The sequence below is a fragment of the Curcuma longa genome, chromosome 3 (genome assembly GCF_044706935.1).
Source record: "Curcuma longa cultivar G26 ecotype Majalengka, Jawa Barat chromosome 3, ITB_CL_G26_1.1, whole genome shotgun sequence".
In the NCBI taxonomy this organism is placed as follows: Eukaryota; Viridiplantae; Streptophyta; class Magnoliopsida; order Zingiberales; family Zingiberaceae; genus Curcuma; species Curcuma longa.
Window position 1 is genome coordinate 19,765,076 of NC_133863.1, and position 12,378 is coordinate 19,777,453.

The 12,378-nt window shown below is 39.2% G+C and overlaps 1 protein-coding gene across 1 annotated transcript; it reads right to left on the reverse strand.

The window, feature by feature from the left end:
• Positions 1–3,599: 3,599 nt before the first annotated feature.
• On the reverse strand, positions 3,600–9,968 carry LOC141823844 (putative beta-1,4-xylosyltransferase IRX14). Its single transcript, XM_074711060.1, has 4 exons — positions 9,814–9,968; positions 7,332–7,682; positions 6,662–7,219; positions 3,600–3,774 (listed from the first exon to the last, which is right to left on the reverse strand). The coding sequence occupies exons 1-4, from the start codon at positions 9,966–9,968 to the stop codon at positions 3,600–3,602; spliced, it is 1,239 nt and encodes a 412-aa protein (XP_074567161.1).
• Positions 9,969–12,378: the final 2,410 nt, after the last annotated feature.

Below are 12,378 nucleotides of genomic sequence, written 5' to 3' on the forward strand. Positions count from 1 at the left end.
ATCATCCATATTTTTATTGGATGCAAGTATTATATGTTATATGATTTACTACTAAGATATTTCGAGTTAACAGGGAAGGGTGAATAGTTTTGATTACTTCGTCTCTTGAACGTGTGCTTGTCGTTTGAATGTGCAACTAAAATTTTGATTCAAACTTATAATCACATGTACAACTCCGGAATTTATTTTGTATTCGTATCCTATGAAATTAATACAAGACGTACTCCTAGTAATGTCCCTCCACTATAAACTTTCCATTTTAGATACCTTTCGGAAGTTGAGAAGCCTCTGACAATATGTTTTTACAAGAACACAGTAATAAAACAAATACAAAATATAAAATACAAATGAAATCGAAAATAACTTTTTCAATAGAAACTTACTTTGGATGCTTTGTTGTTCCTTGAAATTATTTTTTATTGAACCAAAAATGCAATAGTAATTTGCTCCAAAACTTCCAAGAACTAGCCATGGTTGTGAAAAACTCCTTTTAAAGCCTTTAGGCGAGTTGATTTCCGCTTATCATTCGACTAATCTTACTCATCGTCGATTGATATGGTCTCTGACTTGTTGACCTTTAAACCTTCTGAAATTTATTTGATTTTATCAATTATTTGAACAACAGTCAATTATTTAAACATCAGTCGACTAATTCTATAAGTTGAATCAAGCATATGAGTTGATATACTTATGTTCGACTTTCGATCGATATCAATCGATTGATGCAACTCATCAATCGACTTAAGCAATCAAATTTGACTAACTTCTATTTGTTGGAAACTGCCATTAGTTGACAGTTATAATCCATCAATCAAATTAAGTAATCGAATTCAATTTACCTCTAATTGCTTTTGATCGACATCAATAGATTGATACCCATGATCAATCGACTGATATCGAATAACAAAATATATCTCTAAACCAGCTCTGTTTCACATCAACGATCGCCTTGTTCTAATATTTGAATAAAAAAATTATGGCATTCAAAAGTTTATTCTATCGTTTCCGCATCACTATCAATCGACTAATACTCATGTTTCAACTTTATCAAAGTCGAATTCTCATCATGTCCTCCTGTATCAAGTTGGCATTAACCTACCATAACTTTCTTTATCCGATATCCGATTAATATTGACTTGTCAAGACTTTCCATCGCCTAATATCCAGATAATCTTTACCTGTCGGAACTTCACCCTTACTTAGCATCTAATCAATCTTGACTAGAGCCAAGGTTGAAGAACATGGTGTTCTTTTTGTATTCCATTTTAAGGCATGTTGAGTTGGAAATCATGGCGGAGGGCGCAGCAGCACAAGGGTGCTCCATCTAGGCTTTTTCAATTTGATGTGGAGTCCATTTAATCCGTTAAGATTTTCATTGTCTATCCGATCGATCATGACTTTCTTATTTAGTCATCTGCACACTTAATGAATATGTTAAATCTTAAATGCTTAATTTTAAACTTTTTATCAATATCAAAATATATGTTCAATTATCTAATATTTTTTTTTAACTAACATGATAACTATTTCGACGGCTTAGTTCATTTAGATTAGACTTGACTTGGTTATTTTATTAAATAATCCTGAACTCCATAAAATTTATCCCGGTTTGGCTTGTTTATTGTCTAGATTACAAATCCTCATAAAGAAAAGATAATTTCTCATCTATTCCATAGTTTTTAATTTTTTAATTTATTATAGATACGCCAATTTTAAATATTTTTAATCTGATTTTTTATTTTTTAAAAAATGATTCATATATAGATAAAATAAAAGAGGTTAGACCCCTTAAATGTACAATTAAAAGACCAGCATCATAGCCCAGACAACACTAGCCTTTAAGCTCACATATATGACCTATCATACAAGAAACTACATCAAACCCATGACACCATCAACACCTAGACACCATAGCTCCATATGTCCACACATCACAATACTTACATGCTCATCTACAGGCCATACAAAGCACCATAGTCCACAAAACCAATCTCATCTAAGGAACAGAGTCACCGGCAACTTGGATGCTACCGTGGCTTGAGATCTACATATCGATACACATGGACTTATACTCTGCGAAAAATTCAATCAAAATTTGGGATAATATCTTGATAACACTTTCAATTTCATGCCTCCCATATATAGTATATCAAGTTAGAGATGCCGAGGTAGCACACCTTGATTTTCCGTCGCCCATTCTTGCAATGTCGCCCAAGAACCTGTTGCATCTCCTCAAAAGAAGTAAAATTTTACCCAATAATGAGCCAATGCTTGACCATGCCCCATACCTCACAAACCTTGGGACATTTAAAAAACAAGTGGTGGTTGGTTTCTTCATGAAGTTGGCATAACTCACACAACTTGTTAGGCTCATACTCCACACGATCATTGGTTCTCAAGTGTTCATTTGCTAACATCCACAAGATAAATCAATTCTTAAGCATAACTTCTGACCTCCACACCACTAGACTCCAAGCAACCTCCAAACCCCGTGGCATGAAAAAATGATAAGCATTAGAAACTCCTTTTTTTCTACCAACAAACCAATCTATCATAGCCATACTAGCCCTCCCCACACCATTTGATCTATGGATAATCTTGTCTCAGATTTCAATAAATCTTTTAATTAGAGGAGAATCCGAAAGCTTTGCATTCCATGTCCAAAAATTTACATTCTTAACATAATGATGATGCACCCAATTCACCCATAGAGAATTCTTCCGAGATTATATGTTCCAAAGTATCTTACTTAGCAAAGCTTCATTCCATGCGTGGAGATCCCAAAGACCATAGCCTCCATCCTTCTTTGATAGATAAATTTTAGACTAAGAGATAGGAGGCCACTTAGAAGACCACACAAAACTTCAACAAATAGTCTTGATATTTTCAATTACCCCACTTGGAATTGGTAGCATAGGTAGCCAAAATCATACCATACCTTGAAGAACCGTGCCTACCAATTCTAATTTACCGACGTAAGATAACATGTGCTTGGGCCACACATTAATCATTCGAGTGATAGCATCCAAAAGTGGGAAATGCCACGAAGTTTTCGGGACAATATATCAATGCATAGACAAAATAATAAAGGAGAAAATAGATCCCCTTGCCGAAGGCCACGCCTTCCACTAAAGAAACCATACACCTCACCATTCAAAGATATAGAGTAGGAAACTGTAGTAATGCATTCCTTAATCCAATTACAAAATTGTTGAGGAAAATCAAAACCAACAAGTGCCGAAAGAAGGAATTCTCAATTAACCATATCACACGCTTTCTTTCACTTTAATCATGCACCGAGGAGAAACCCGCTTCCTTGCATACTTACGAAGCAACTCTTGAGTCAAGTAGATGTTGTCACCAATAGACCTTCCTTTAATGAAAGTCATTTGTGCCGAATCTAATAAGAATTCCAAGACAACCGGTAATCGCCCAACAAGTATCTTTGAGATGATTTTATAAACCACATTACAGCATGAAATTGGTCTAAAATCTGTAACACTCACCGCATGATCGCCCTTCGGCACAAGTGAAATCAAAGAGTGATTCCATTGCTTGAGCAGTTTGCCACTCTGAAAAAATTCTTGCACAGCTGCAACTCAATCGTTACCAATAATATCCCAAGCAGAGAGAAAGAATTTTGAACCATATCCATCCGGACCCGGGGCTTTTCCATTCCCAACGTCGTGTAAGGCAGCCCGTATTTCTTCCACCTCCACTGGCTTGCAAAGTTCCTCAGTTTGGCTCCTCAACAGTGTCCGGCACATGCTGTCACTACAACAAAAACAGTCATAGACATCGGTGGAAAACCGATGTCTATGAGAAAATAGACTGATGTCTATGAAGGCGTTGTAAAAGGTCTGACATTTTAGACATCGGTTTGTAACCGATGTAATACAACTCAACGACATCGGTTTGTAACCGATGTAATATCACTCAACGACATCGATTTCGCAACGGTGTAAAACCGATGTAATATCTGTTTAACATCAATTTTAACAACGGTTTTCGACCGATGTAATATCACAACGACATCGGTTTTGCAACGGTGTAAAACCGATGTAATATATGTTTAACATCAATTTTAACAACGGTTTTCGACCGATGTAATATCACTTAACGACAACACTTCCAAACCGATGTCATTGAATTTAAAACTGTTGTAATAACACTTATTTTTTTTATGTTGTTTGTAAATTATGATCAAGCAAGATGACAAAATTATCATAACATTATAAATTCATCAAACAAATCACAAATACAAAAGCACCGATATATTTAATCACCTCAATATTTACAAATAATCAAAAGTAACTAACAAAAATTATTCTTCTTGCAACATATTACATTGTTTTCATCCTCAGAAGGAACTAATATAGAATCCTCAACGTTTACAAATAACCTTTTGACTGCTGTACTTCTACAGATACAAATCCAAAAGGGAAAAGTAAACAAAATCTCCATCTAGCATAGCAATGAATCATGAGCCACTCCATTCACTTACTTGGAACAGACTTGGACCAGCAAGCTTAAATTCTTGGATGCTCTCCGTAGACTCCATTCACTCCATTCTGTTCTTCCTTGGATGCTCTCCGTAGCATCAAATTGTATGCCTCGTCTAACTCTGCTCAATTTAAGCACCCAGCTTACAAAATTGAGAATGAATTCAAATCTTTGCAAAGTTCAAATTGAAAGGTTATAAATTGTAAGTAACTACATAATTTGCCTTGGCAATCATTATATTGACACAAAACTCGTTGCTGAGAAATGAGATAGATAGTCACGATCTCAACTAAATGAATATAATGAGCTATACTGCATATGTAACAACATTTTCTTTAGGGCATTTATTTATCGGACATTACTGAACATGGTTTTCATGGCAAAGAAGTTAGTTCAATACTCACATAGAGGGAATCAAGGATGCCTTGGTGAGGACATGTTTCGGCATCATCAGCAGATTGTGGATCCCAAGCGAGGGCAATGCATAAATGGAAGCATAGATGAGCTTGTAGAAACATACTTGAACTGTATTGTTAGCCAGATCCAGCATCCATAAACCAATCACAAAAACAACAGCTGCTCTCCATCGTCCTAAATCACAATATAGTTAAATTTGATATATCAAGGCAGTGAATTAATTCATATAAAGAAACAGATAGTGTTCCCAATTTTACAGCAAAACAAATCATGAGGCAGCCAAGAAATTGAAGAACAGCTGATAGTGTAACAACATTTTCAACTGATGAATAAGAACATTCATCACTAATACAAATATCTGTAATCCTGCTAGTGCTCCTGCTTTAGTGCAAAAATTTGTGTTTCTATCACAGAGACAATAAAAGTAACAAAAGTAAAATAATTCTGATATGCAGGTCAAGTTAGTCGATGCAACAACGCTGGAAGTTGATCAGTAGCTACAATTCCTTAAACAGTCATCCACAGATCTCTATAAAAAGTTTGGAATTAAGATCAAATCTCAGCCAAGAACTTTTGGCAGCAGCCTTCACACAGTGCTCCTCACACAGTGCTTCGCATCCGGTTGTTGAGGAGCCTATGTTAAAACTACGTATTTAAATAACTCATTCGAGGATAGTGAAACAGTTGCTAATCACAAGGACATACCTTGACAACTTCCCATGTTGGTTGTTTTTTCCCTTTCCTTCCCGCCTCCGCATTATACAATGTCAAGGCCCTTCATGCATATAAGAGTTTATTGTAAGAAAAGAACATGTTTCAACAAAGTTAAGAAAAGAACCTAAAAAACTTACATGTTGACCACATATTTCCAATCTTGATCATGGATGCGGTGTCTAAGAGGATCCAACAAATAAACAATCTCCTTTTCAACATTGAGGATAGTCAAAATCCAATGAAAACTACTCAAAGAGATATAATTAGTGCATGCAATCGCACAAGTTCTCAAAATATGCAAGTGAGAGTGATATACAATGTCAACAAAGTTAAGAAAAGAACCTAAAAAACTTACATGTTGACCACATATTTTCAATCTTGATCATGGATGCGGTGTCTAAGAGGATCCAACAAATAAACAATCTCCTTTTCAACATTGAGGATAGTCAAGTATCATGGCAAGGGACATTGAGGATAGACAAGTGCCCACCTTACCCTAGTCACACCCCAACTTAGCTCTATAATGCGAAGCATAGACTAATTGGAAAGCTTTATAAGTCCTAAATGAGTCAAGTATCATGGCCATGAAAGTTAACTCCAAATATTCTAAGTAGGCTGGATCATGGCATTATCATCGACTGGGAGTCATTCTAGGTTTAGTTATTTATATGTTCTTGAAGCAAAAGTGGTAACTATTTGATTAAGTCCTACATTAGATACATTATATTAAGTTATATGATAATGATATAAAGAGACACCAATGAAGCAAATTCTTTCGAAATATTTTTCATATCAAGACTAGGAATTTTACTAAAAAATTTCTGGAGGAAAAGATAGAACTTTTAAACCAAAAGGAATGAGCAGCGTTACTGAGATAGTTTGGTTGCCAAATTTTTATCAGGGCTTTGGATTTGAAAATTTCAACTGCATTTAGTTATCCTAAAGAACCAATTAGCTCAGAAATATGAACTAGTTAAGAGGAACAAAGGAAAACAAAAAAAAAAGATTGTGAATTAGCAAAACTAACCTAGTAGGGAACTTGCTATCATAACGTGCTTCAGCCCGAAGCCACCAGAGCAGAACCTTCTTCCCGCAGTTACCTAGTGGCTCAACTGACGTCGCATCCTTCAGCAAATCAAGTGGGCTCTCGATCTCCTCCCCGTTAATCCCAACATCATCAAGATCTCGAACCCAATTGGGCTTCCCCTCCGCCTCCTTCCATAGTAATCTCGAGTTAATCACAAAACCAGACCATTCGAGCTTCGAAGGCAACACAGTCACTCCTTCGCCCACGAAGATGGCAGCTTTTTTCGCATACGGTAAGGTGTTGAAGGTGTGCCAGCCGATCAAGTGGCCCGAGGAGTTGCAGGCCGGACCTTGGATCGGCAAATGCGAGAGTTCCTTCTCTCCCTCCCGCTGTTGCTTCCGCGATGAAGTCTCGGGAGCCGCGGAATGCGCTAGAATTCCCACCGATACCGCGCCCATCCACTCCACCTTCTGGATCTCGTCGAAGAGCTCCATGGTGTGGACGTTGCTGTCATCTGCGAACAGGACGATCCCGTCCAATCTTCGCTCCCGGATAACTCTGATTTCGAAGAAACAAAGTTCGCAATGAATAATAAAGTATTATTATTATTTAAAAAAACAAACTATCTTGGAAGAGGAAGAGGCGACAATCGGGCCGAAAGGGCACACACTTGAGGGCGTAGAGGCGCATCCGGGCTTCGAGGCGGTGTCTGTCGCTCCAGACAACCGATATCTGCTCGCGAAAGGGGAGGTGGAGAACAGGAACGAGGGAGCTGGAGAGGATCGCGGAAGTCTCGTTGGAGAGATCGCCGGCCTCAACGACGAGCCAGGTGAGGGGGTGCGGGACAAGCATGAGAGAGTGGAGGAGGCCGGTGAGATGGAGGGCTTGGAAGGTGCGGGCATAGGTCGGCGTGATGACTAGAATGGGGCGGGGATTCTTCACTCCGTATTGGAGGCGCTGCTCCTGCTGTACTCTGGCTACGAAGGAGGAAGAAGATGAGGTAGGGCGGCGGCGGTAGACGCTGGAGAAGGAAGAAGCAGGGCTCGGGTTTGTGAGGAAGGGGCGTGATTCGGAATGCAGATGAAACCGAGGTTAAAAAGTTATTCGGCGCAATTAAATGGGGTTTACCATTAAAAACCTAAGATTTGGAAGCGTGTGGTGGAAGAAATATTTGGAGGGAGAGAGGGAAAGAAAAAACGAAAATATACAACGGTTTTAAATTGTTGTTATAGCTTTCAAAACCATTGTTGAAAGCGTAAATAGACATCGGTTTTAAATTGTTGTTATATCTTTCAAAACCGTTGTTGAAAGCGCAAATAGACCACGGTTTTCAACCTGTTGTCGTAGTATTCAAAAACCGTTGTTGTAGGCGGACATAGACAACAGTTTTAAAACCGTTGTTGTATCCTCTAAAAACCGATGTCGTAGTCTCCCATCAACCTCTCAAAGACATCGGTTTTTATTAAAACCGTTGTAAAAAAGTAAAAGACATCGGTTTTATGGCAAAACCGATGTCTTTTGAGTGTTGTTAAAGACCGATTTTCTTGTAGTGTGTCCATGTCGCCCAAGTTGCTACCCTCTCTAACATGTCCAAGCAAACCATGAAAATAATCCATGCACTCCTCCGCAACCTCCTCTATACTCTCCGTTTGATCACCGTTTCATTGTTGGTGCAGTTTGCACTAACAGTCTAACTCAAGTTTTGATGAATGACAAATAGGTTAAAGTTAGGTTTGTTATGGGTTTAACCTTCTTACTAAGTGTGCAGGGTTGAAAGATTTAGAACCAAACAGCAGACTGAAGTCCAGAATGGTTGAGTCCTGGCAGGAAGTCCAGTTGGATCCGCGAGGCCTGACAACTGGCTGAAGACCAAATTGGTGGAGACTTGGCAAGAAGACCATGGTGGTTGAGCCTTAGCAAAAGACCTGGTGGGTTAGAGAAGTCTAGTAAATTTGCGCTAAGGTAAGTCACTGGAGGAGCGAACCAGTGATGACGAGTTCCATTTTGGAACTTTAAACGCGGTCCAACTTTGACCCACTTGGGTGATCTAAGTTGAGGCCTAGTTAGATCTTGATCTGGATTGACAGGATCTAATTAATTTTAAATAGTCTGTATTTTAGTATATTTTATTATTATACTAAATCTATTTTATAGAGTTTATTTGATATATAGATAAAATTAATTTTGCATGTGAACTTTACAAAATTAATCTTTATTATTATTCATTTTTCTAATCTGAAATTTTATTAAATGATAAAATTATTCCTATAATAATTATTTAAGGAGGATAAAATTTCTTATAAAAATAATATATATATACATATATTATTTGAATTATTCTTTGATCCTAGCTAAGATAAACTGAGAGGTGTGGATCAAGTTTTACGTTTTTTTAAACATTTGCAGATCTAGATAAACTTGATAGTGCCTATATAAAGCTGCGGTCAATGCATGAATCACACAACTTCGACCAACGTCATTCTTCTGCGGCGGCCCGAGCTTTGACATGACCACATCCAACTTCTGCCGAAAGACCACCCCAACATCCGAGCTCGTCCAGAATCTTCTATTGTTGGGTAACGAAGAAGTTTTTTTTAATATTTATTTTTACACTTATTTAAAAGTTAAAAGTGTGGGGTTGTCACACTTTTTCTCATTGTATTCGACTACTCTATCGGGAGTTTACCGATAGAGAGACTTAGTGGAGTGCCCAACAGAAAGGTCCAAGGGACCTAGGCCTTCGAGTAGGAGTCACTAACATCTTCGAATGAAGTAAAAAAATTACTTATGTCTTTCGTACTTATTTTCTTTTATCGCTTCGTATTCTCTTTTCGCTACATATGCTTTTCAAAGCACGTTTCTTTTAATTATGATTAAATAATATAAAATAATTTTAAAAAGACACATGATTCACCCCCCCCTCTCACGTGCATCAGTCCTACAACCATTTCGCTTTAGGAGTGTAATAATAGAATTACGTTTATTGTTTCGCTTTACCACATCATGAAAGAACTTGGTACACTTGTCCGCACTCTTTAGATACACATTCTTGATCCGTTGTTAATAAAATTGTCTTTCCGTCTTGGCTAAGAGATTGGCTTGTTTCCGAATACTACTATACTCCAAAGGTGCTAGACCGCCATCAAGAATACCCTGTTGAACCGCCACCAACTCCTCCTTTGCTCTCTGTGCACGCTCTAAAATGTGACAAAAATTCTCCTTGTTGAGCGTCCTCAAACAACCTTTCAAGCGAAGCAACTTTATATTGAGTACAAATTGGGCATTCCTCGTTGCCGGGGTTGTCCATGAGTCTCTTACAACCACCTCAAAATCTTTATGCAATGTCCACATATTGAGAAACATGAAAGATCGATTCGGTGGCTGGCTCTTTCCCAATGTATGCACTATAGCACAAGAATGATCGAAGAGACAACTCGGTGCCATAAACTCCGCGTATGCATCAAAAGTTGCAATCAACCAAAATGGATTAACCAAAACTCGATCAAGCTTACAAGATATTGTACCATTTGACCATGTAAAGTGAGGTCCGATTGATCGAAGCTCCACAAATCTGCATGCTTGGGAAAAAATCTGCACATCCCTCATTTCATGATTGGTGACCGGTGCCCCCCTGTTTTTCATCGATGGATAGAAAAGTGTTGAAATTCCCTATAACCATTCATGGAGCAGAAATAGAGTCCCCCAAATTCGTAAGCGCCACCCATAACAGCCGCCGTGTGACAATAGAATGAAGCCTATATATAAAAGTGATCAGAAAGCTCCTGCTAAAAATACAACAACGAACATGGCAATGCATATATTGCTCCGTAGTTACTAGAATGTCCAAATCCACCCTCTGAGAATCTCATAGAATTAATATTCGCCCATGACTAGAAAAACTAAAGTTATGTGCATGCGCCATACCTGAGAACCTTCTTTGTAAAATTGAGCTTAAAGAGTCAACCTTTAACTTTGTCTCCAATAATACCAAAACCTGAATGTTTTTTTGCCGGAGAAGATGTTGCACTCCCCCATGCTTAAGAGGCTTGTGGAAGCCCCTAATATTCCATGAAGCCACCTTCATTGTCCACCTCTTTAGGCTGCTCGCGCCCGGTGTTTATGGTTTAGGGTTCGTCCAACCATTGGAACCAGTGTGCTACTCCCATTGTCCACATTTGTAGTTGCTAAGGTAGTTGGAGGCACTATAGAGGATGTAGATGTCTCCAATGTTATACAACGATCCTCACCAGCCTGTATACCATCATATAACGCATCCGATGACGAAGAGGAGGAGGAACTCCCCCCACCTATAAAGGCCAGCTGTACTACTGGATCTTGTGGTCGGTTGGCCACTTCTTCTTGCTGCAATTCTTCATTCCTCCCCACCACTTGTGTGGGATGTTGTGGCACTCTCGTACCTGTACCTGTACCTTGCTGCTCAACATGTCCACCATCTGGGGGTACAATAGCCACTAGGACCGAGCTGCATCTCAAAACTATCGCAAGTCCTTCTTGAGCCTCCAGCACCATAACATTTGGTTGTTGTTGCATTGGCCTCTACCTCGGCCTTGTACGATTTTGATACCTTATTCTTTGCCACCCTCGACCCTTAGCCGATTAAGATCGTGGCTGCCCTTGATCATGTGCATTTGGATCAGTTCGGGGTTGGTGCTCAGCCCAAGTATGTCGTTGTCCAACCTGCTCCTCCCTTCGTTGACAAGTCTCCGTTTAATGCCCCATATTTTTGCATTCTTGACAAAATATAGGAATCATCTCATATATGATCTTCAAGTCCACTTGAACCCCTATTGGAAGAGTTATGGGAACCACATGAATTCGCTCTCCAAAGGTAGGAATCTCCACCATTAGCCGTGCATAATCCAATCGCTCTCGCGTGCGCGTCAAACTATCCGTGTACAATGGCTTGCCCACCTTAGAGCCAACTTTACTTAACACCAATTGTGACCAACAATCTAGAGGGAGCCCAAGTATTTGTATCCATGCTGGAATATATCATCCATCTTCTTCAAATATAAAGCATTTCGGCATGATTTCAAGAATAGGGGAATACCGAAGATGAAATAAGGCCCGCCATGTAGCACTGTCTCCCTGTCTTCTTTCTTGTTAAAACGGAACACCACCCATCCACTTTTATGCATGAAATACTGATGAGGAATCCTCCATTTGGAGCCAATGACACACACCCTGTCTCTGCCCGGATACCTTCCCATGAAACAACCTACAAGACAATAGCCAATCGATTCTTCTACACTATCAATATCATCATAGTTGAACTCTAACCTTTCTTTTTTCGCTTCATACTAATCTAGACTCATAGCTTTCGTGACGTTGCGATTATCCTTGAAAAGCCCCGCCCAATTCCTTCGCAAAGGGGGTTGTCCAACGCCACTTGCAGCCCCATCTTGACCGGTCTAATGTGAAATATGTGGAGCATGGTTTGTCACCGGTGTCGACTGACTTCCACCCACTGGAGGGCCCTATTCTAGCATCTCTAGCCCGCCCTCCTCCCCCACCAATATCAGCTGCATCGGCGGCGGCAGCGGCGGCGAACAAGCTGAAGATGAAACCCTAGGGCATGCAACTCTCACGGTTTGACTGCAAGTGTAATTGCCTAATACTTCATTTTTATCTCATTTTAAACTGTCTTGGATAAATTTTTTATAGTGACCGACCCCACCGCCGAAACAACCCCATAT